The 24,896-nt window shown below is 38.3% G+C and overlaps 3 protein-coding genes across 8 annotated transcripts; 2 read left to right on the top strand and 1 right to left on the bottom strand.

Moving 5' to 3' along the window:
- Positions 1-144: 144 nt before the first annotated feature.
- On the top strand, positions 145-16,766 carry LOC141900714 (uncharacterized). Of its 5 annotated transcripts, none has more exons than XM_074787725.1 (3): positions 145-210; positions 9,884-12,193; positions 16,512-16,766. In XM_074787725.1, exons 2-3 carry the CDS (start codon positions 10,048-10,050, stop codon positions 16,562-16,564), a joined length of 2,199 nt encoding a protein of 732 aa, XP_074643826.1. In that variant the 5' UTR covers positions 145-210; positions 9,884-10,047; the 3' UTR covers positions 16,565-16,766. The 5 variants fall into 5 exon arrangements, with proteins under 5 accessions (XP_074643826.1, XP_074643827.1, XP_074643828.1 ...); XM_074787726.1 differs by lacking the exon at positions 145-210 and adding an exon at positions 5,370-5,519; XM_074787727.1 differs by lacking the exon at positions 145-210 and adding an exon at positions 5,689-5,846.
- A 474-nt stretch (positions 16,767-17,240) lies between these two features.
- Positions 17,241-21,162, bottom strand: LOC141899900 (guanine nucleotide-exchange factor SEC12-like). The gene is made up of 9 exons (XM_074786511.1): positions 21,028-21,162; positions 20,226-20,424; positions 19,672-19,898; positions 19,417-19,500; positions 19,215-19,333; positions 18,959-19,132; positions 18,497-18,569; positions 18,191-18,350; positions 17,241-18,105 (listed from the first exon to the last, which is right to left on the bottom strand). Exons 1-9 carry the CDS (start codon positions 21,160-21,162, stop codon positions 18,020-18,022), a joined length of 1,257 nt encoding a protein of 418 aa, XP_074642612.1. The 3' UTR covers positions 17,241-18,019.
- Positions 21,163-21,200: 38 nt separating this feature from the next.
- On the top strand, positions 21,201-24,440 carry LOC141899409 (uncharacterized). Of its 2 annotated transcripts, XM_074785686.1 has the most exons (5): positions 21,201-21,387; positions 21,466-21,531; positions 21,724-21,864; positions 22,201-22,362; positions 22,486-24,440. In XM_074785686.1, exons 1-5 carry the CDS (start codon positions 21,375-21,377, stop codon positions 24,414-24,416), a joined length of 2,313 nt encoding a protein of 770 aa, XP_074641787.1. In that variant the 5' UTR covers positions 21,201-21,374; the 3' UTR covers positions 24,417-24,440. The 2 variants fall into 2 exon arrangements, with proteins under 2 accessions (XP_074641787.1, XP_074641788.1); XM_074785687.1 differs by lacking the exons at positions 21,201-21,387; positions 21,466-21,531 and having other exon boundaries at positions 21,733-21,916.
- Positions 24,441-24,896: the final 456 nt, after the last annotated feature.

Here is a 24,896-nt window from a genome sequence, read left to right as displayed (position 1 = left end):
TGAAAATATTATTTTAGTATATGTATATGATAGTAGATATCATCTATATACGATAAATTGACATGGTAATATAATACGTTTCTTTTACTGGAACATAAAAGTCGTGTAACAAACCAGGATGTTGAGTTATTGTAATTTGAATATAGTCATGTCAGTGATGCCTAAAGTGTAAACGCCGCAGAATTTGGAATTCATGGGATTTGTAACAAGGTAAGCAAAGAATCGACATTTTCGAAGATAACCCTAAACTTATATTTATGGAAAACGCAATATACGTGAAACAACAGTAAGTGAAATTGTTATCGAAACAAAAGTAACAAAATTGAGTAAGAAATTTCCCACAAAATAAATTCAGTTCATCTCACGACCACAATGCATCCACGTGCACATATTTGGACAGCGATATACGATTTTTTGGTCGCAATGAATGACATCACGGTCAAATTCTCTTAAGAGTTTTTTACGTACACAAGACATCGTCGAAATTATCATCTACTTTCGGCAGGGTATGGATACAATTCTTTCATTATCATAGATTTCGATGAAACTAAATCTTCCGGGTCATTAGCACAAATAATTGCTGGACTCTTTATACTGAACTACCAGTGACTTATATTTCGTCCTTTATCCATGCAGCAAACCCTTTCGCAGAAATATTCACGAATTTCCCTTCCCAGCAAAAGATATATGTAAAAGTTTATTGCATAATTGCACAATTGAAAATTGCTGAACACATCAAAAAGAAAGTCTTTTGATTCTACGGAAATTGGTAAAAACGTATTCATAGTGACGGGTAGCGTGAATATCGCAAATGCTAGTGACACTGTGATAAGCATTTTTGTTGTTCTTTTTGAGGTTGTAGATTTTTTATCCGATGAAATCAATTCGGAACTTTTGGACAAATTTAGTATTATGACATAATTTGATGTAACTATGAAAATCAAAGGTAAAGTGTAGATGTAAACCGCAAGTGAGAGATAAAGAACGAATTGTATCGATAGTTTATAGTAACATCCAAAATTATCTAAGAAACCCATATCCATGAAAGGAGAAAGGTAGATGATCAGCGCATTCACGATGAAAATGATCACGATGACATATCGGGCGAATCTCGGTGTACATATCAAACGAGACTTCAGCGGGAAGAGCACGACTGCAGCACGTTCGAGAGATACAGCTACTATGAACCAGGAACTGCAAGAACTTGCGAGTCCCATTAGAAATTCGAAGATTTTACAACTTATTAGCGAGTTGATGAGGAATATGGGACCGTTTTTCACGTGTAAGAAACCAAGCTGTACGACGGGCATTATCGTGAGGTTGAATGAGAATAGCATATCGCACGAAGATAGAGCAATAAGATAGTTGGCATAAGATAAATTCCTGAATCTGTGACTTATCATAATGAGAAAAGTAGCGGAGTTTCCAAATGCCCCCAGCAAAAATGTAATCGACAGAAAGAATATAGAGAACATACGGTAAGCGGGAGACTTGCTTTCCAATGACAGGAGGATGTTGTAACTGTGGTAAGGCCGACCAATCTGCATCAAAGATGAATTCATGATCCACGTTCAGGTTCGCTGAACTGACCGTACTCAAGGATTATCGGTTTGCAAATGATGAAAATTATAGGATATACACACAGGATAAACATGTACATAATGATGAATCAATTTGTTCATGTAGAATTCATGTATTCTATCACAATAACTTATTGTCATCGCGTAATGAAATAAGAAACTTTAGAACTACCACTGATTGTGTTTGTGTTGTCTATTGTGTATATATGGAACGCATACATTGATTTTTAGAAAAATAGATTGGCAAAATCAGAAAGTCGAAGCATGAACATGTATTTCTTTGTATTATTTTTTCAATGTATTTTTTATCTAATCCCGGTAGCTAATATAGATATATGTGACAAAATATCGGCAATGAAGTCAAATATGCTTGTTTAGTTTTTGGCTGAGATGACTGCCTTGCAGCGCCACCTTTATATAATCACATGTGTACTTATATAGCATATGGTTTCCATATTATTCCGTTTGAGCTTCTACTAAATGGTTTATTCTGAAAACAGCGATAGATGATTGTTTCACATGTTTGAAAAAAAATTATGAGATTAGTCTGACTTAAAAAATCGGTGGTTCAGTGATTCTCACCCACCTAATGGTGGCCCGAGCTCGAATCCCGACCGATGCATTTTTACTCTCGCAATTTTAATGATCCACAAATTCTATTTTCTTCAGTAAACGAGATATCTGAGTGAGTTTCATGCACCAAAAATGATCTTTAAGTAAAACTCAATCGTAAAATGATGGCCACAACCACAAAAATGACCACAAAAGTGGTTTTTCAGTTCATGACTCAAAACTATGGTGGCGGATTCGGGACAAATTTTTTTCGTCCTCCACGAAAACGCGCAAAAACAAAATATTCCGTATATGTTCACATGTCCCAAATCAGCGACCGTACAAAACAGATGGTTGCAATGTATTTGAATATACGTAAATTACAATAACAATGCAGATACTTATTGTGTTAACCTCGTGGTTGCAAAAATGATTAAATTCTGCTTTAATGAAATGATGTCATTTCAAACGCACAGTGTCACCTGCATGTATTTTATACGGTCGAAACTTAAATATATATATATGAATAAATACTATTACACTGGTGCATAATAATTCTGTATAAAGGTGTTCTTGGAATAATAAATTATTTCTGAGTTTCTAACGCTATACTTATGCCCCTGGGACGCTTCGTCGAATTGTGTTGGAATTGTCACATTTTTTCTCGAAGGTTTATCTTATCAACCTGGTCGAGGTGAAACTATCGAGAAATGATATAGGTGATGACTGCAACAGATGTGGTTTCAATATGGTCATGTCTCTTTCTTCAAACTTATGTATGAGAATGATGGACAATATCGTAGGCATCGGTGATTAGTGACAGAATTCATCTAAATCATTTTCAGCATATTTGAAGGTTTGAAAAAATGCTTGCCTCGACAATAAGCCATACACGTCAAAATCTTCATATGGAAATTTATGGAAATCTTTAGAAATAATGCGCATTTGAATATGCTTGTCAGTTTGATGTATGAACTTTAGGCAATACATAAACTAGAGTGTGATATGTGCTTTAGTTTCATCATGATAAAATCGGTTTCGGTCGTTAGCCCTGGTATTCAAGATTTTAAACGAAACAGACGATCTTTCAAATCATTTGATAGTGTCCGCTTTAATGATTCACAAAACAATACAGTGGGGTTGCCCTTTAAGTCGCTAAACAATGGATACTCCCTTTTTGATCTTAAAAAAGGGATTGACCCGGTTATTTATTTGATAGATAGATTTCGTTTGATTTGATTTGTTTTGATTCGGTGTCCCCTACAAACCCACCACACACCTGCCGGGGACGAAACAGGGGGTTTGATTTTGAAATCGGAAATCGAAGTACAGATAAAGTTGTGTGATCGGCGGTCGAATTTACAGCATCTTTAACGATAAGCTCATAGAGGGCTCACGAGTCTTGATAATGCAGTAAAGCACCGTAAATGAATTACAAGGCGTCATGGTCTAAGCAATGACTTGGATATCATTATTCATGCATACATGCATACAAACATACCGAAATATCTTATATGTTTTTTCTATAGGTCAAGGCTTTTGCTCATCTAGAAACTTGATATTATGATCGTTACGGGGCTAATCATGTCTAATCATAAGGAGATTATACTCAGAAGCGAATTAATACGTGTTATTAAGTGTATTTAGCAATTCCCGCGACCGTCGCAACGCTGGCAGCGGAGATATGTTGGATCCATGTTCGAATCTGTGTTATTTATATATTTTATCAAACCTTGCCATCGCTCGGAGGCGAGTCAAGTTGATTGCTATCTGCCCTTGGGAAACATTAAGCAAGTAAACCACAATCTCGGACAAAACTCGGGCGCGGAAGAAAAATCTACATCGTGATTTAAGAGCATTTTTTTGCGGTCACAACTTTTTCGTCGCGAAAATTATTATTCGTTAATGTATGGACCAATGTATACTAAATGACAAAGATGAAAATAATTTCTTAAACCGATGTAGCAAATGAGTGCACCTAGAGTCCGATGAACAGTGCGCCCCTTTCAGAATGAGGCGCTTATTAACGCGAAAAATGCGCTTTACGACGAAACAAGTTTAATTTCAACGATGGCCGCACACAACTCGCAATTTGTCGATCTAGTTAAATGAAAAGTGAATTGACACTACCCGGATCCTGAGGCGAGCAGGACGTGTACACGTTCCATGTAGCGACTTCGTTATCCCACAATTAACAACAGGACTTAATCCAGGAACTAATCTACACAAACTGCATTAATCCTAATATATTTGTCTACTTCATGGTATGCGGTCGATGACTAAACGGAGGAATGCCGTCAAGAGACGCAATATTCATTTCACTATGTGTGTGTCCACTATATGTTATTTAGAATATCGATGTTGAAAACATTTCGGGATATTGAATGGACCCATCTTTGGACTTTGACTGGCGACAAGATGTTGTCCACGTTCACGCGAACTGTTTAATCTTTCGTAATTCATTACCAGTCACACTTTAATCCCTTATATGCCCATATATACTTAACTAAAATCGGGCATGATTATTTAAATACGTTACCGGAATAATAACTCTATAACCACATTTGATCGGACCCGTTCAAAAGATTTTATCGCGATTCAAATGCGGGTTTTTGCGTTATTAATGGAAATTCATTCAGCGGGGGTCAATATAAATGATATTAGCTGAAAGCGAATTGTATGGAGCCTTTATGTGCGAAATTGTATATAGAATAGTATTTTAGATATAACTTTTCTTTACCCGAGGAAGACTTCCCCGCTTATATAAATTATCGTTATTACTGCAATTACCACTCGAGGCATCAGCACTGCCTGTCAGCAATAACGAAGTTTCCGTAGTTTGTTTTACGCGGGTACCGCAAAGTCGTCCAGTATTACAAACAAACTAGGCAGAGGAGATATATACGGTCCTCAAATTGGGGCAGGTTATACCCTACGCCCGATTTTTGTCGACCGTTTCCATACGATTCGATTTTATACGCTGTAGCATTATAGTGGAATTAGATCGGAAAAAGCAACAGTTCTTGTGTGATCGAAGCAGTTGTGAAAATCTATCCAGCTTCGCGTAAGAACCTCTTATACTAGTGTATATAGGAACTATAACCTAATCGTTGCGTAGTTTTACAATGTATATTATAGATATATATATATATGTATATAGAGACGAATATTTCGTTCATTTTGATTCCGTTTCAAGATGATAAGTTCGTCTGTCCGGACGCAGTGCGCGAGGAATCATTGAAACGGGACAGTAACAGATTGTAGCCATTCGGATGGAATATCGTGGAGCGCCAGTTGGTCTTTTACAGCTGTGCTCTACGGAATGGTGAGAAGTTGTCTTGGCCATATACACGGATTCCTATAGGAGGTTTACGTCATGGAATCAAGGTGAGAGGGAACCTGCTTATCTTTTTAGCGTCGCCTTTATCATATACAAGATTGCGAAAATAAATTCAGCTATGTGATTAAGGCGCAATCATTGCAATAGAATAACCACCGCGTGTGCTAAATAGAATTTAATCGTACTCCATTATAAAAGATTAAATAACGAAATTTATCATCAAAATTTTCGAAGAGACGACGGTCTTCGGTTTCGGCCATTCACTAGCGACCATTGCCTGGCGCATTGATTATAGCGAATATGGATACATGTATAAAGATCATTCCGAAAAAAATTCGATAGATATCACCGACAAAATGAGAGCATTTCTCACGGTGAGTGAGTCTATACTTTTTTCAATTATGTTTATTCCAGTGAAACGCGATTCTTCGTATCGTTTGTATTCACCTTCGTTGGCACGGCGTGTGCCGATGATTTTTTTATGACCGACTAAAGAAGCGATTACGTTAAGATAACGATAAAGATCTAACGGAGCTGTTATTTCGATCTGTTGTGGAGATCATGTGTCGATGTGGGGGCTTCGTGTTGAATTTGAATTTTTTTTCCACATCAAGTTGTCGGCGTTGATAGTAGAAATATGAATGAGTTGCTTTGATATTATTCACTCGAGAGAATCGTTACATTTGTTAATTGAATATTACCTATAGAACCACCAATAATTATTGGAATTTCATTTACCAAATTCATAATCGACCTACACGAAATAGGTTTAAACTCGGAGTACCGTATCTTAGAACTTTTAGTAGAAAACTCTGAAACTATGGCTAAAAAAAAGAAAAAAAAAGAAGAATGATACCCTGTTTCTCCTAATCGGTCGGGTCATTTGGAAATCGCAATAAAATCTATAATCAGTACATTTGCATTGCTGCCGGGTCTGTTGTGGTTAGCTTGATCATAATTTTTAAAAGAAGTAATGTACAGGGTAGATAGGCGGCCGGCCGCGTCAAATTTAAAAGCTCAGCAGAAATGAGACACAAGATTTTTTAATTATGTTAGCCTTACACTTATTTCAAGTGATACTGTGGTAAGTGTTAGATTTCAGAGAGTCAAAACTTGCTTTTCAGTGAAATTAGAAACAACGTATCAACTTTTCTAGTCTAGATGCACCCCTTTCTGTACAATACTCTCCCTGGATCAATTTATTCGTTATCCCGAACCTGCTTTCAAAGGGACTTACATAAAAACATCTATATATATGTATAATAACATAATTTTTGTAAAATGTTAAATGTGTCGTGTTGAATGTCGCCTGGGTGCTTTTGGGTAACATGGCTCGGATAGACAGACCACAGTCTCTCAGTGTAGCTCCATTGTCCTGTTATATGTATCTTCATTATAACACTCCTTTACAATAATGTCCAATAATGTATCTTCCTAATGAAAATTAATTTCAATTTCAATTTCAATTAATGCAGGCATGTAATACATTTTATAGTTGTTATGTAAACGAAAAATTAAGTCTGTTAATTATCTTCTATAATTTCAAATCGTAATTACCGTAATTGATTTCTTTGTCATTGAAAATATGTGTCCTCATTATAACCTATCGTTCTAGAAAATCGATTGCAGCCTTCGCCAAGGCTCCGATGCACAAGTATGCGTACTTGTCTCATAATTTGAATAAATTTGCAATGATATAGTTTATTTTCTCGTACGCGAATCTTAATGACGATTCATCGCAGAATAAATGAAATTCATTTCTCAATGACCGGGGTAATTTCACTGTCGCTTCTCTTAAACAAGAATGAGAACCCGGGCCTCAGGATTATTTGAATAATAGTTATAATGTAAATCGCCTAAGGACAGTCGCAATTATAGGGTAGGACAAGTGGTCTAGTTCTATTGGTTCAGGGTTCGATCCCCGGCAAGTGCGCGAGAATTTCACTGTCACTCCTCTTAATCTCGTAACATAAGCGCGGTTAATTGTCGTAAATTCGATGGCTGCAATTTAAACCTTTACCACTCTTAAACCTTTGTCATCAATGAATCCATCGGATAAATTTGTAAGTACGTTTAATACAACCGATCGAACGTTTTACGTGAATATCTCTACACGTATCGTAAATCGAAGAACAAACAGCATACAAACCAATACAGTTTCCATTATTCATTCACCAAACCGCGGTTGTCTGCATTAAGGACGGATATTTAAGTTCGAATTCGCAAAACGTGCTAATTGACATAAAACATATACATGTCTCTTGCAATCGTTCGCTACATCCATTTTTTCGATTAATGTGGTGTGGAAGGAAACTTATTACGAAATTACGAGTTTGATTAACACTATTTGTACCAAGCGAATTGATATACTAATCATAAATTCAAATAATCACAATCATAACTAACGTTCACATACGATTTTGCTTAAGACCCGTGAGGGAAAATTCGCAAAAATTTCTGAACTGAACTGAACTGAACATAAAACGAAGAATATTCATAATTCTATTTGAGCTATTTTCATTTAAGTCTCCCATAATATTTTCAAGTGATCTATATGCCATATGCGCCCCATATTCTGCAGGAATTCGGAATAACAGATAAACAAATCACATAATATGGTAACAAGTAAATATCCACCGGTAAATTTCCCCTCGAAAACCCCCGCAAATTTCCACTTTTTCATCAAATAGAGTTATTGGTGGTACATATCAAACTTGAATGAAGTGAAAGTTATTACTTTCCGCCGAGGAGGTTGTGTTTTACCGCAGTTCATCTGTCTGTCTGTTTGTTTGTATGTAAGCAACATTTTGTATGTTAGCGAAATAACTTGAAAAGTTATGAACAGATATATGTGAAATTCTTTAAAACTTTTTCCAAACATCAGCAAGTGCCAATAAAATCAAGATAGATTCCTCTCTAGTGAAAATGATATATTTTCAAGTGACCACTTAGCTAGAAGTTTAATTCTAAGGACTGAATTCAAATTATCGAATTGAATCAATCAACTCATAGAATCCAAATATTGTCGCTACAATGTAATTTTTACCGGGAGAATTTTATCTATACATTCATATGATATATGTATATATAGATATGTAGAAAAGTCTGGATTTTACGGTAATTAAACCACGAAAAATTTCCATGCGGTCATATTTAACAATAAAAATTATACTTGAAATATATTGAAATGTACGTAAACAGTTATTGAATGAATTATTCATATAATTATTGACCAAATTATCTCATCACCAACATATCTAACCAGGATATAACAGAATATGTCAATACGTATGTCGGAAAGAAAAGTCGATTTCAGTTGCAAATTCCTCGATTTCAGTAGCAAATGCATTGTTTGTTCAAAATGAAGGTTGGTTAGAAATATCTTAATTAAGTATTTCCTCAATATCTGAAAACAATAAAGAACAAGAGAATTAATATGAAATCTTGTCTGGACCAGCCGTGGACTCTAAAACGATATAGTTTTAGACATTGTGAGGAGAGGAATATCATCCCATCAACTGTTGACTTGTAGAGTAAAACAACTTGAAATCTAACCGTCAATGACAGCGTATTCGTGTCGCAGATGGAAGAATTTCTGAAGTCTGAATATTTGAATAACTCATCGAATACGATAACACTGAACTGAAAAGATCGTGTCCTTCGCTACGAACTGAATCGTACTAAAATGTGACCTCGTACATAAATTTACATACAAGCAACGTATTTATACATACAAAATAGATTGTTTGCGAAAACCAGGATATTTTGAAATATTTAAAGTAAACGTGAACAAATTGTTTGCGAAAACCAGGATATTTTGAAATATTTAAAGTAAACGTGAATTTGAATCACAACTCTGCTGGTGAATTTGAATCACAACTCTGGCTGGTATCAGGTCATCGTGTATGATTAAATGTTTCAAAATTAGAATCTATGCGATATATATATGATATACTGTGACTCATAAGCGGGTTTTTCGTTATTTCTTCAATTTAAGTCAGGTCGTTTGCGCATGATTAGATATATAATTCTAGACGACAATGTAATCTAATCGTGTTGTCACAGGGCATAGTAACCACGTATGCCTATATACGCGCGGTCACATACATAAAGTATAAGTATAGATAATGTCTTGAACTAATGTGCGCCTATATACCCGACAGTGTAAAAACAAACAACTACCTTTCGCCACGGAAGAGGGGAAATCACTCTCGTTTAGGTTATAATATGAAGTCGACGCCAATTAGTCGAAATAATATCACATAACAAGAGTCATTGAACGGAAATTAACACACGGTCAAGTATTATATTATTAACATTAATAAAACTACCGTTGCTTGTTCTAACGCAATCAAATTAATAGTATTCATTATATAGAGTGTATGTATAAGTATTTTTCTCGCCATTTCAGGTACTGGTGACCAACGCAGAAATCATCCGCGTATCTGAATTGCTTTTATTCCACTGTGGGAAACGGGTAGTCAGGCGTTGTGGTGATGTTTGGCATGAATAGCGACTTGGCGGTTGATTGGAAAACCCCGCGACAGTCTTCGATAGGAAATCCTAGTTCATGTCATGAACATTGTTAAAACGGTGATATTTTCTGTACTCATATTTCCGTATATAATAAGCGGCGGTGATTGCGACGATGGGCGTGTTCGTAATTTGGATATTGTCAATCAAACGGCTACCGAAATGGTAGCAAAACCGGATAATCGAAGTCACGCGAATGAAGTGTCGGTTACCGATCGAGCGACTTCGCAAAAAGTGAAAGCAAATTCTGATCTAAATTCCGATCAACCTCAGGGAATAAAAGATGGCAGGACCACAGTATTACAGCTGCGTCATCGGCGATGTGAAAACTGCGGCACTTTCGACCCAGTTGCCGAGGAGAAGAGAAAACCCATTACAGAACCACCTGAAAACTCGCATTTGATAATCCTTCCTCTTTTAGCCCTTCTTGGGTTCATCGTATTGATATGTTTTCGTTGTTGTCATTGGACGAGCCGCGATGTAAAAGATTTGAGCGTGATAAAAGAGACAAAACCGAAAAAGACATTGGCGAAAGGCCTGTTGGCCGTTCATCTGGGCGTTCACCATAAACATCAGGCAAGGCTAGGTTCGATGAGCGGCCGAGATCAGTTACTATTGTTACCATTCCTTTTAGCAGCCGGCTCGGATCGGGAAAGATCTAAAACCGAAAGGCGGGATTCTCATCGGAGTCAAAAAACTACAAGTACCGTGTCTCGAAATAGTAGTTCCGTTGGCGATTATTTCAAGGAAAAGCGCAGCGGCTTGTTTTCAAAACGACCGAGCGTCCGTAGTCAGAAGAGGGTCGTCGAGGATTTCTTCGGTGGCCCAGCTCCTGGCCATAGCGTGGTGAAAAACCCGAAAGCGCCGTCGCTGCGTCGCGTGAACAGCACACCGTGGGGTAAGCGAGATAGCGATGTCGGGATTAGACATAACCGAAGCGCCAGTTTTAACAAAGTTAGGTTCGAAAAAAGGGCCAGAGCGCGTGCGAATTCATCTACTTCAAACTCGCCGTTAGAAATACAAGCCGAATGCCACGAAGACCCCTGCGACATGGATCAATTTATTAAACCGCGACCAATTCGATTAGATAGCGTGGACGCATGTGTGGGAACGGATGCGAAAGATTTCCAGGAGCCGCAGAGGACGTTAGGACAATCGTTATACATGAAAGAGAAAATGCTCGAACGAGTGCGCTCGGCGAAAATCCGAAATCGTCGCCAAATGATGCACGCCAGCGGAAGACAGCGACATTCGGCTCCCGATGGAATGTTCGCGAGCAAACGATCCATAGACGAGGCGGATGTTAGTATAAAGAGACATCGTCCCAGTACCGAGGACAGTTCCGATGGACTGGACAGCGAACTGAGCAATTCGGTCTTCCTTAGCAACGAAGACAACATAGGATCGTCTAAGGGCGAATTTACGTTTAGTAAATACTATATAGTGTCACCAACTGATAAACCACCGTCGAATTATTCGGAATCATTCTCCGACTGTCTCGAAACATGTAGAAGTGACGTGTCTCGTCCTGGATATATCCATTCCATTTGTACAGATCGCTGCAGCTGTGAAAAGAGGCTATCGGCAAAATCCCTTCGCACTTCACCATTGCCTCAGATCACCGACCCGTACCCTCCTCCTCTTCCTCTACCGACTACTATTCCATCCTCGTCTTCGCAGAGTTCCGACGACGCGACGATGGGCGAATCTTCACTACTATCGTCATCCGACGATCCCTGCTCTACGAACAACGGCAAATATCGAACTATTATGGCCCCGAATTCATTTTCCGACCGCAAAGAATCGGACTCTCTCGCGGTAGATCATAACCCGTGTCAGGATCCATCGCCAATTTCAGTCGCAAGTAGTTCTAGTCGACTTTGTTCACTAGAAACTGAAAACAGATCTCAGGGGAGCGAATTTCATTACCTTTCTAATCTTCAAAGTTCGCTTGATTCCCCGGAAAACGAGGAAAGTGAACCGTTGATTTTAACGACAAGTTCACCTTATTCGGACGATTACGATGAAACCAATGGATCTCACGTAGCCATAGAAATCGAACCATTCCTAATCAGCTCGAGAAATCCGTCATTGGAAGAGCCGCCGAAAACTAACGTGCGTGATTTTGCCAGACGACGCGAAGATTTCAAAAATAACAATAGTCGCGATTCATCATTCTATAACGAAGGTTAGTATACGAAAAACGAAAATTACTCATATAGTGACATGTGATGGTATAAAATGCTTTTGCAAAAACTATCAAATTATCAAACGACACGTTTTACCAAGTTCAAAAGGGGATATTTTCAAGGTGATGTTCGTTTCTATTCAACGACAAAGAAAACATTTCACCTTGAAGGTGTTAAACTGAAACAATTTTTTCTTTCAATTTCTAACAAGAAAATTAACTAAGGTGAAGGTATATTGAATACGTTGCATACCAAAGTATTCGAATATGTATTTCGAATATGGATTTTCCCATCTTGTCTATTTCCCCTCTTGCCTTTGATTTGATTTGATAGATTTCATTTGATTTGATATGTACTTTAACCATGGACTCTAAGGGAAGAGAACTCCCAGACGAAACACAGACCATGGACTCTATAAAACACGTTTAGAATCCATGCATAGACTTATATACCGGTAGGCGTTTGAATCTGAACGGAATCAGGTTCAGAAAAGTCCACGAATTATGAAACATTATCATAAATTCTAAGGACTTAGTGGTGGACATGAAGTGCAGCCCTTGTCGTAAAATCTGAAATATGCAACATGTTTTATTCATTCGAGTATGTACTAGCATTCCTCTACCCACGTATGAACAGTCGTCAACTTAGATAATAAATCGATAATTAATGCGGATTATTAATTACTGTAATGAGTTTCCCATCGGACTGCTCGATATGACGTAATTTATCACACCTAACGACCATCGAAACCGTACATCCGTCTGACAAATTCTCTCAGAACTTCACGTTCAAAACCATTTGAGCCATTAAAAAAAAAAACTATACGTATAGCGTATATTTTACTTTACGTTGAAAATCTTCCAGAGTTTTATAAACTCTTCGAACAGTTTATCGGCATGTTGTAACATTTTGTTGGTAGTAGGCCAAGCAGTTAGTTGTATGTCAGACACGCTGAGTAGATTTCCACGTTCGACTCGCCAAAGCGCTTGTCGGCGACTTTTTAGAGATTATAGAAAGAGAACCTGGCAATATAGACTCGTATGAGATAGACGATACCTGCTGGCTCAACACTTCACGTCGGGCAGACACGTCGATCGATATACACCGATATCTATTCGAAAATCTATATTCAATTTGTAATGATACATCCAGACGAATCGCACTTAACTTAAACTCCGGATCATCTTTGCAATCAGAGAAAATAGTAGATTTGTCTTAAACAACGCGATGGTACTTTTCATATTGTGATATACTTTTTTAGAAAATACGGCAACACTTTAACCTTGGAGTAATCATTAAAACTCCAAGCTGTAACCATGTGAATAGCCTTCCTGCGTTTATAATCAGAAGAACAACTCGTCAATCTATCGGGTGTCAATTACGGGTTATTTGAAAATGACGGAATGATAAAGTTTCAAGAGAGGCGGATCCGGGACAAAATGGATGGCTGGATATAAAAGTCAACGAGTGACGCACTGTCATCCAGGCAGTCAATTGAACAAGCGGGAAGTGTGTTACACTCAGTGTTCGAAAATCTGGAAAAATACATCCGAAATGATGCAATGGGTGCCAAATATTGACGATCACTGTCTTGACAAGAAAGGCCAAGCTTTGTGTGACTGCAGGGGTAGGACCATCCTCGCTTGCCAGGGGTCCGGTATCGCTCCCCGCTATCGCTTCCACCAGTTCTTGGAACAGCTTTAGCGTAGTGGGTTCGAATCCGTTGACGGGTGAAGATGGGGTAGGACCCCCAAATCGCCCTATTGATGATCCGCCGCTGTTTAAGTTGTTGCAGATAAATTAATGTAATGCCCGCTTGTTGGATATGGGATGCCGATATATATCGAATTGCCGAGTAATTTTTCTTTCTGAAGATTGACGTTCAATTCAAGTATATTTGCTAGAAATCGAGTCGTTTCGCAGAGAAATAACAAATTATAAGGTTTCGAACAAAAACAACTCATGTGTGCTCGATAAACCGATGAGAACAGATGTGTTATCGACCACCGTAGAGAACTAAGGGTATGCACCGAAACTCCGATATACTTAACTGTTATTTCTGCCAGTTTTTTGCATTTTTTGTGCAGTGCATCGCCGTTGTGCGTCGTCCAAAATAGCAACTAGACTACAAATATAACCGCGGCCATGCCGCAAATAGAAATAGCGTAATTATGCTAGCCCAGATCTTGCTAGAGGTACCGCGCAGCTCAGATAGCGGGAGAGGAGAGAAGGGAGGGTATGGGGTATAAGGCAACTAGATACATCAGTTGGCTTAACACGAAATAACATTTATTATTTTGCTTGTATCGCATTGCAGAATGCAAATAGAATGTCAACATGAAAATGTTATAGGTTAGTTCTTGCATGGTAAGGAAAAGTGTGGTAATATAAAATAAGATTTCCATTGTTATAAACCCACACCTGGCGCTCTTCTGAGTCAGGCCACAAATTCTTGGCCACCATGCCAATGTTCCGGGTTCACAATTTCTAAATAGACGCAATAGCAGGCTGATTTTTCGAAGAAGGTATATCTTTCAACCAAGGTGTTTCCGCGAAAGTTTGCAAAATTCCGTATTCTTACAGATTTATCGTTCAACATGTTTGTTATTACGTTTATGTCATATGTGCTCCGTGGTAAAGAATAATAGAAACGTTACGTATAAAGTAGCTGTTGGTATTTTTGATCCGGTTGCAGACCAAGTTCTCTGCGCTTGGCACATTTTTATCGGCATGCGTCCCAGAATTCCGGAAGGGGAAAAATGTTTGGGAGTTTGGAACACTTCAATGTCATGAATTTGATGATAATGCCTGTTTCTTTAGTCCGTATAGCTTAAGATTATTAAAAAATACCATTAGAATTCTTTCTACAATGTATAAGAAATTTCGAAGTGAAAAATACCCTACTCAGGGTCCAGTTCCACAGTTCTGAGTTAAGATTTGACCCTGGGTTAAAACATTGAAAATGAACTAACTTTAACTCAGAGTTAACTCTAACTCACAACTGTGGAACTGGGTCCTGGTATCGAATTCTTCCTCTCATTTCTCGCCATTAAACTCCTACTAAGTGGCTTGAATCGTGTGTCAGACCGAATGATTTTGAAGTGGGATCACCACTCTCGCATCATAGAAAAACTAAAACTACGGAAAAATCTGCCAGAGAATAAATCATTCTGCAGTGTGACGAGGGGTGTCTAATAATGGACTAGGTCTCATCGCCCATAGAATAAACCGTAATTACAGATTTATGACGGAAGAAACCGATATCTCAGACATTAATTTGTTTACACGGATGTGTGTGAAGGAAACCCTCACCGAAAGTACAATATTTTCTCAGCAAATTTTTGTCCATCAGAAATTTGTTATCCCGGTTCACGGATCTGACATAGCACACCTAGTTTCGGTTGATACGCAGTCACGCCGCGCGCGCGCGCGCGTTCTAACTAATCTCAGTTATTCGGTTGCAAAGAATGGGATCGAATTCCACGTTTACGGTCATCAAAGAGATGAGCGCTCCACGTAATATTATCGCAGGATTAGATTTCGTTATTTAATACATCGGCGCAAAATATAGTTTGAAATTCATTTACGCATGTATAATGAATGAGTATAAATTTAGCCATGTCAATATTTGTTCTATCTATTCAGGGGCCGGTCTACGAGTTCACTGGGGGAGAGCACTAATGGAGGGTCCACTATCCCTAGGCAACAAGAGGTCTCCCCAGAAGATTCTTTTTTAAATGAAGCCCGCTAGATGCATTTTTAGAGGCATCTTGAAGTCATGATCCTTATAATTTACAATCATCCACTTTCAAGCAAAAACAACAGAAAATCGATTTTTAGAATCTGAAATAGTTTTGAAAACCGGCTTTTTGAAACAACATTATCGCACCATTAGAGAAAAAAACAGCTAGCCTAAGTCACTCTTCCTAGAATTTCACTCTCTGATCACTTAAAATAGTATTTGAGAGCATTGGAATCATACGTGAGAACTCTTGTTTTACAAGAAAAATGTGTTCTTATTCATTACTGCTCGAGTTTAAAAAGGTTTACAAATGTACATTTAATTGATAGTTATTAAGAAGCACCATTTTCACTTTTTATTCATCAACGGCTGAGAAAGTTCTTGCAAACGCAAGTGATTAATGAAGTTACATAGGTTTCAATCGCCTAGTCTTGTGAAAGGCTGTTTGGTGCATTATCAAAATCGTGTAAAAAAACAATATTACTTGCTCGGCTACCAAAATCTTTGAAAAAAATCTTCATTCGTGAATTTTGAAATTAATGTTGTTTTAATTTGTTAGTGTTCATTTTTTTCAGACGAGAATAGCACTGATGGAATAACGGTCATAGTGCATTCGGAAGGCTTGTAACGACTAGACAAGCTCCTATCTACCTCCTAGAAGGGAGGTAAACACCTTCTACCTCCTATATAGGCGACATCACCGTGCACTGTGTGAACAAACTATATATAAGACCTTTCCTATGCAATCTTTTATTAATCATCACTATCGTGAATTCTGGCATCTTCTATTTCAATTCTTTTTTTGTTTCCTTCGAATTTTAATCAAATAAACCGATTTTATATAATGTTAACGGTGTCGTTTGTCACGGACCTGATAAATCCACATGAGTTCCCTTCTCGGCAGTTCATTGCCAGAACGCGAGCTGGTATACCGATATTAAATCGATAAGCCAGCTCTAACTTCACAAATAAAGTTCATTTGAAATGGCCATGTATAAGCGTCATTTCAAATAGATTTGATTTGTCGCTTCAAAAATGTGTTGCGTAGTGGTGTTAGTTACATTTTTACGATTTACCAAGTTGCATCGTGTAGTTTCTAAACTATATCTCACACGCGCTCGACAGTCTACGAAGTGCTATGGACATACAGCGCGTTAATCATTTCTCGATCTCTTACTTTAAGATTCAGTACTGGGTGAATGCCAGCACACACGTGAACTTTCAACAAGACGATGATGCAGCTACGGTACATTGTAGCGGAGAATCAACAAGAACGCATTGAATTGCAGAATAAATTCGTTTATTATTCATTACATATAACCCCCAATAAATAAATCATTAAAACATAGGCGAATATCTAAAATCACAGACAAACGTTTCAACAATCACGTCTAGGAAACAGCACGTAATGTAAAACATTTACAGAAACTATTTTCTTCCTTTCTTCTCACAAAAAAAACACACAATGAGTTGCTTTCATAATCCATGGGTTTTGAACCCCACGGTTCTACCAGGAACTCTTACAATGAGCTTAAACGATCATAGACAAACAATTTAGAAGCAGGATTAGTGCCGTTAGAGACAATACAAAACAGATGGGTTCCGCTTAGAGGTTTCAATCAAAACGAACCCTCTTTTCATCTGAACACCACAATAAATCAAAATTCACAATCATCTTACATTTATCAAATAACATAACTAATAAATAAGTTGTATTTTATGAGATAATTCTATAAATTTCAGCACATAAGGAATTTTATTGTTGTAAAACATCAATAGCTCGTGGGTCGTTTTCACTTTTAACTTTAACCCAGGGCTTAACTCAAAACTGTCAATTGAGTTTAATTCTGGTTGGAGTAAATCCTGACCTATAAGACTGGACCCTGGAGATTTATCTATTCCATAATTAACAGAGGAAAAGCATAAATACAAATCAACATTTTCATTTGTGAAACAGCCATGTCCATGTAAATACGATGACTCATTATCCATAATCACGATCTTATAGTTATATTCCATAGATGTCGAAATATTCAAAACTCAAAAGCTGCTCGCGAGTTTAATAGTTCATTTTCGCTAGGATTCACACTCCGAGTTCAGCCATCAGCCAGAATATTGCATAGATAATAATGACGAACCCGATCAATAACCATATCGCGCTGAATGAAGCTGAAATTATCAAATGTAGACACGGGTTAGAAGGAATGAAATTCATCCATCTGGAAACGAATGGAAAATCAGTTCCGATAATGACCTCTAGGTGGCATCTGATTGAGTTTAATACAGTTATCAGCCGATACGCTAATCAATGAGAAATCTTGAGCACCGGTAAGCGATCGAACTTCTTCGGTAGACGGCAGAAATAGAAGACCAGTTACGAATATACTATGAGCATCTTTGATGTGATAAAGTCTCTGCAATAGAAAAATACGGCGAAATCTATCAGTTCTTCGGCCTCAGGCTCCGAATAACAATCATCTCGGATTACTGAGGATTTCCGGGATCGACACTTGTGGCGTAGATAAAACCGGTACTCAACACGGAGCCAGGTTGTACTTACACTCAAACTAAACGATATAAATACTGACACACTACCCGATAAAGTACCAGTTGCGAGATAAATTCCGTCATTGCTGAAATCATAACAATTACCAGGGTACTTCAAATCATTACGCAGAATGTTTAAAATTGGGGCCGCCAATTATGACTCAATAAGGGTTTGCGGTAATTCGATATTTGCACAATGGGATAAAGCCTCCTTCAAATATCATTACAATATTATTGCAATCAAGGCTTGTGCCTAGTTGAATTTAGTATCGCAAATGCTCACAGAACTAGCAGGGATATGATGGGAGCTACAACTTTCGCCTGGATTATTAAAAGAAAGTCCCACTTTCACCACGAAAATATGAAATTGAAAATATTTATCCCAAGAAATGAAAGTACAAAAATATCTTTTTCGGACTACGCCAAAAAGTGGTTAATGAGCTATGGATTATGTGGTGTGGAAGACCTGCCCTACCTGACAGCAAATGAGGACACAATTTCTGGACCAGTGCCACTGATCTTTTTCACTCGAAAGTCCTTACTATTCCAGATAGTTATAAACGACTGGGCGTTTTTCTGACCTTGCGTAACGGGAATGTTCACTGTATAAAGATTAAAATTTTCCTTCTTGTTTTCAATAATACCATATCTATAAAGAACAATATCGCGTGAAAAGTGAGCTCGGCGACAGTCATTATCATAATCGATTCACCAATAACTCAATAACTCACCTACAAGTCCTAAACCGGTATTTAGCTTCAGTTTTTTGAGGCCATTCTAAATCCGCGAACTTAGTGCCATTTTTTGTATTCCAAACACACGCCTTTTTTTCCCTTGAAATGGTCACGATCTAAATTGATTTCAATTTCGTTTAGAAACTAAAAATACAACTGCAGCATCGGTGATATTTTTTATAAGCGTCAATGTACTTACTCTGTTGCCATCGGGGCTTATATCGAGATCTTCTATTTCCTGTTTATGCGCTTCGATTTCATGAATTCTCTTCATGCCTGCACGCTTTAAAATTAATAAGTTACGGGGTTGGCATATTGGATTTTTAATTCGAAGTCAAATGTTTTCAAAATAGCTGGCTCCCAAATCTAGTCACAGTTGTAGGGATACATGTAACAAATATAGTCATTCAGACGACTAGCTCCTCGTAGTAATCCAATTGAAAATATAACTTACTTTCCATATTCTGAGATATCCATCAGCTCCTCCTGTAATGACTAGAGTGTGATCCCTGCTGAATTTAACGACATTTTGTAATCCGCCATCTTCAGCGAAATCAGACTGTACAGATTTGTCGAGGGTGATATCAAACGATACAACATTACGTGTGGCCTTATTATCATCGGATTCCGTAGCATTTCCTTTACGTTTCCGAACGGCTACGTTGCCATCTGCGTCCACGGCTATAAGAAATAAGGTCTAGCCTTAATGGGATAAACATTCATAGGAATTCAAATGAGCCAAATATTTTACAAGGCCCACAAAATATAATTCCCAGTTATTTACCTGTATGTATCCATAACAGAATTATAACTAAAACAAAATTCATCCTTGAAAATAGTACATATTCCAGTACGATCGATTTTGATGATTCACTTCATCATTTTCTACAAGTTGCAATTCTGTTATGGATTAATCAATCTTTCAACTCTCTGCCAAAAGCGTATAAACCTATGTATTGGGAATGTGACTCTCGGTCCAGATTTCCGGCAATACTAGTTCGTACTCACCAGTATTTGGTTTTGGTTTGACTAATTTATATTTGAGATGATATATTTGACATTGATCTTCGACCCCGGCCGCCAGATAATGTGTTTTGCCATCGTACGCAGTAGCACCATTCATTATTGCATCAGTAGTGGTATGTCGACAGACACTAGATGCATAACACGTATCTGCATCTTCATCTTTCTTCAGCTCAAACACTTCCTAAATGGGCACATCAAAGTTAATAAAGGATGACTAATATACGTCTACATTACATGACCAGTGACCAGCAACCAGCTCAAGTCAGTGATACACGAGGCATCCTCTCTGTGGTCAAATTTCAAAGTGAATTGTTCGGATCATAATCTGAGATTGATCTCTCTGTTCCGTATCTGGGGGAAAAAGAAAATATGCTTTAAACATGTTTGGAAAAGAAAGGGGAGAGGTCAAATTGAAATCTTTTTTGTGTGCATCCAATGTGTTTTAGAATGACAAACCTATGCATATTGAATAAACATGCAGCATAGCATATGGGTGGGTTTCAATACATTTGTCAGCACTAAAAAATTATAAGGGTGAACAAGAGGAATGCGTTAAAAGATAAATTTGTTGGATCAACATATCATAATGAGACTATCATATGCCATTCAAAAGCCCTCATTTTATAGTTGATTGCCAAATAATTGCCACCCGGTACCCGCATAAATGTCAAAAATCCAAAAAGTCCATACAAAACAAGCTCCGAATCCGCATTTTACGCATACCCGCCAACTCAAACATGCACTTGAAGCTAATTTTGGTAAGATTTACAGATTGTATACTTACAATAATATTCGGGATTCCACACTTTGCTTGTCCACCTCCTCCAGCAACGAGGAAATGTCTATCCGGTAGCATCTGAATGACATATGGAGGAAAATCAACAGATTGTATCGTCACAGAACCTTTCTTGGACGCCATCTTGAACTCACTTGCCAGTATTGGATAGGAATAAAAAGAATTGTCGTTGAATTGCTCGATCTCGGCGGCGTTTCAAAAATGACGTTTTAGTATTTATTGGAGCTTTGTAGCAACGAAGGCATTGTTTATCAACTTATGGTACCCTTTGAGGAAACAAAAACGCGAACAAATCGAGGATATTGAGCCGAGGAGTGAAGAAATCTAGAGAAGAAATGGTTTTGCTCGGCGAGTACAAATTCAATTCAATTGATATTATATTGATCAATTCTGATTTTATTGATTTCAATTTATTGTCTTTTCCAGATTTTGAGATATCGTTTTTGAAACCGTTGCTGGAAAAAGCTGAAAAGGATGGATTTTCTGCTATAGGTGAGGAGAGCTCAAAACCTTTGTCTAGTTTAGTACCTAGCCGTTGTTCCCCAAACCTAACGCCTATGGGTTGTACTGTGTAGGGAACCCGTAACAACGACTGGTATTCAGCAGACTACTCAAAACCTATAAGTGAATTCTGGTTCAATTCATATAAAAAACTTAATTTACAATGCATCAAACTTCGTTTAGGAGTGGAATATCCTGACAGCGAATTCGTAGAACTGCTGAAAGAGAACATTTATCTGCTGGATGATTTGGTGCGTAATGTCGATGAGAAAACCTGGATTCATTGGATAAAACATCGATTCTTATCAGGAAAAACTGCGCCTGGTATGTCATCGATTCAACGCCGTCATCTAAATCACACACACGCTTATTGCAAGTAAAAATACAAGTATTCCTGGTGATCCAGGTGTTTAAGCATTCTAGGGTCTTGTTCCATAGTGAAGGCTTAGAATTAGGGCCAGTCTATAACCATCTGTTTTAGAGCCAATCTAAGAACTAAAGTTCCAGTCTTAAGACCACTTTCCGTCTTCAGGTCGATTATGGAACTGGCCCCAGGTGTTCAGATGGATAAATAGAGATTTCTTTTGGCCATATACTCAATATAGATTGAAATTTTTCCAATTCCTTTCGATTTTCTTAAAGATAATGTTCTAATTATAGGTAATGTTGATGGTAATGATGATCCAGTTGGTGATGACGAAAATGAGGATCTTGAGCCGATGCAAACCAGTTTACATGAAAGCAATGTTGATGAAACGCAAGAAGTTCAAACTGGACTTGCAGAAAATATCGCTGAAAGTTCGAGGATAAAAAACATAGGTGGTTAGTATCAAAGACCTAAATTTCTTTCTCCATGGGAATATCTGTATCGATGTGCGTCAATTATGGGTTATTTAGCTTCATTTTAATGCGACTCGTCAATCAAAGAATATTTTGTTGTTTTAGAAAACAACAAGGATATTCACGTGGTGCTCGTGAAAGATGAACCGACATGCGGTATTATAGACGAAGAATACTACGACAGCGCAGTCGCGGACAATTCTACTAAAGATTTCGAAATCGAGAGTATATATCAGTGCAAAGAATGCAACGCGATATTCTTCAATAAAGCCGAGTTCGATGACCACGATACGGAGAAATGCCAACGCGAAACGGATCGCGTGAAGACCCGACGACAGAGAATTTATCGGTGTAATTTGTGTTCGAGGCAATTTAGCGCGCGAGCGATTTGGATGATACACATGGAGAATCATTCGATGGATAAAGATACCAGTGACGCAGTCGAAACCGAAGATATAATACCTGAAAATCCATCAGAACAAGAGGATTATGATTCGGACGCCGAATACGATTCGAATACAAAAGCTGAATTATATACGTGTTCGATTTGTGCCAAAGAATACTCGACGAAACGAGGCTACGATAACCACGTGAAGTCGCATCGAGCGAAAAAGGAGATTTTCGACGAAACTGGCGGCGATCTCGCTTCGGAAGGAATGCGGTTCGAATGTCCGATTTGTGCAGTCGTTTTGACAGACGGAGAATTATTCAAAGACCACCTCAACGGCCATTTAGATTTGGACGAGAATCTACAAGAATCGGACGCCGCGGGAACCGGACTTCATTGCGAAATATGCGGTCAAGGCTTCAGCTCGGAGAACGTCGGCTACAAAAAACACATGAAAGTTCATCAGGAGAAAGGCGAAATTGACGGCGAATTCGATATCGCTGAATATTCCTGTAATTGTTTTATTTGTAAGACGGCGTTCACGACGAAGAGAGGTTACGAAATGCACATGCAACGACATCTGAATAAAGACGAAATCGACGAAGCGTTGTATCGAAAACTGATGCATTCGAATTCGAAACCGGCTATCATCCAATGCGTGTTATGCGAGAAGGGATTCTCGACGAAAAAAGGCTACAAGTTACATATGCAAAAGCACGCCGAACTTGGCGAACGCGCCGAGAACGCGGAGCATGACGCGACGTACGAACAGCAGAACTTCACGTGCCAGTTTTGTTCGATTACGTTTCACACCGACGAAGAATTGTTCGACCACGTTAAATGTCATGACCGCGGTCAACGTTGGAAATGCACGATTTGTCAGCAGACGCTGAAAGATAAACGCGGTTTGAAAGCGCACATGAAACGACACGCGGGAGTTAAAGAGTACGTCTGCGAAACGTGCGGCGCCCAGTTCATTGATCGGCCTAATTTGTTGCGTCATCGCGCTCTACATAAATCCGGTAAACCGTTCGTGTGTCATATATGCAATAAGTCGTTTAAAGTGAAGGAGTATCTCGCGTCGCATCTGAAAACTCACTTGAAAATCCGTCCGTACGTTTGCGAAGTGTGCGGCAAGGGGTACGTATCGAATCACGCGTTGAAAGTGCACACGCGCGAGCACTCCGATCCGAAGGATTACTTCCATTGCGATCAATGCGGAAAGTCCTTCGCGCAAAAGGGAAATCTCAAAAAACACCAGGAAAGCCATCGGGGAATTAAAAGATTTCAGTGCGCGATTTGTCAGACGTTTCTGTCGTCGAAGTGGAGTTTAGAAGCTCATATGTATTCGCACAACGATAAACCGATGCCGTATCAGTGTCGTTTGTGCGAGAAGTCGTTCATGACGAAATCGCGATTGAACGAACACCACGCGCAACACGCCGGTAAAACGTATTCGTGCGCGATTTGTCCGAAACAATATCGATTCAAGAATAAGCTAACGATCCACATGCGAACGCACACCGGCGATCACCCGTACGTCTGTTCGATCTGCGGAGAACGATTCATTCGTAATGATTATTTATTGAGACATTGCCGGAAAAATCATCCGAACAGCAGCACCTTAGTAACTCAGGAGAATTATTAATGTTTGCTGAAATAAATCTGATTAGTATACGATAGTATAATGAAGTTATTGTTTTATTAGAATAAATTTATATCAACTTCAGTCCATATATTTAAATTCTTATGTAATTGATCATCTTTGTCAGGTTTAAGGAATCACAGGAATACAGTATTCACAAGGGGATATTTAACAAGGTACCCCGGGTCTATTGTATCTGATCTGATTGTCTATTTGATAGCATTAGATCACATGGATTCCATTCCTTTTTGAGTTGCCCATACTACTGCGATAAGGCACACCATAAGTACAGTGAAACCTTGTCAATACTAATCTTGTGAAATTGTTATATTAAACGGGTTTCGTATTATCCAAATCTTGCTCGATATAGTTTCTTAGCTGGGGAAATCCTAGAAAGAAATCGTTGTAATAAATGGGTTTAGTCTTAAAACCGAATCGTATTAACGAGGTTCAACTGGCTGCCCAGACCCACTTCCCAGAAAT

Source organism: Tubulanus polymorphus, chromosome 2 (genome assembly GCF_964204645.1).
Source record: "Tubulanus polymorphus chromosome 2, tnTubPoly1.2, whole genome shotgun sequence".
NCBI classification, from domain to species: domain Eukaryota; kingdom Metazoa; phylum Nemertea; class Palaeonemertea; order Tubulaniformes; family Tubulanidae; genus Tubulanus; species Tubulanus polymorphus.
Note: the sequence above shows the minus strand (reverse complement) of the source record. Positions and strands in the feature narration are given on the sequence as shown.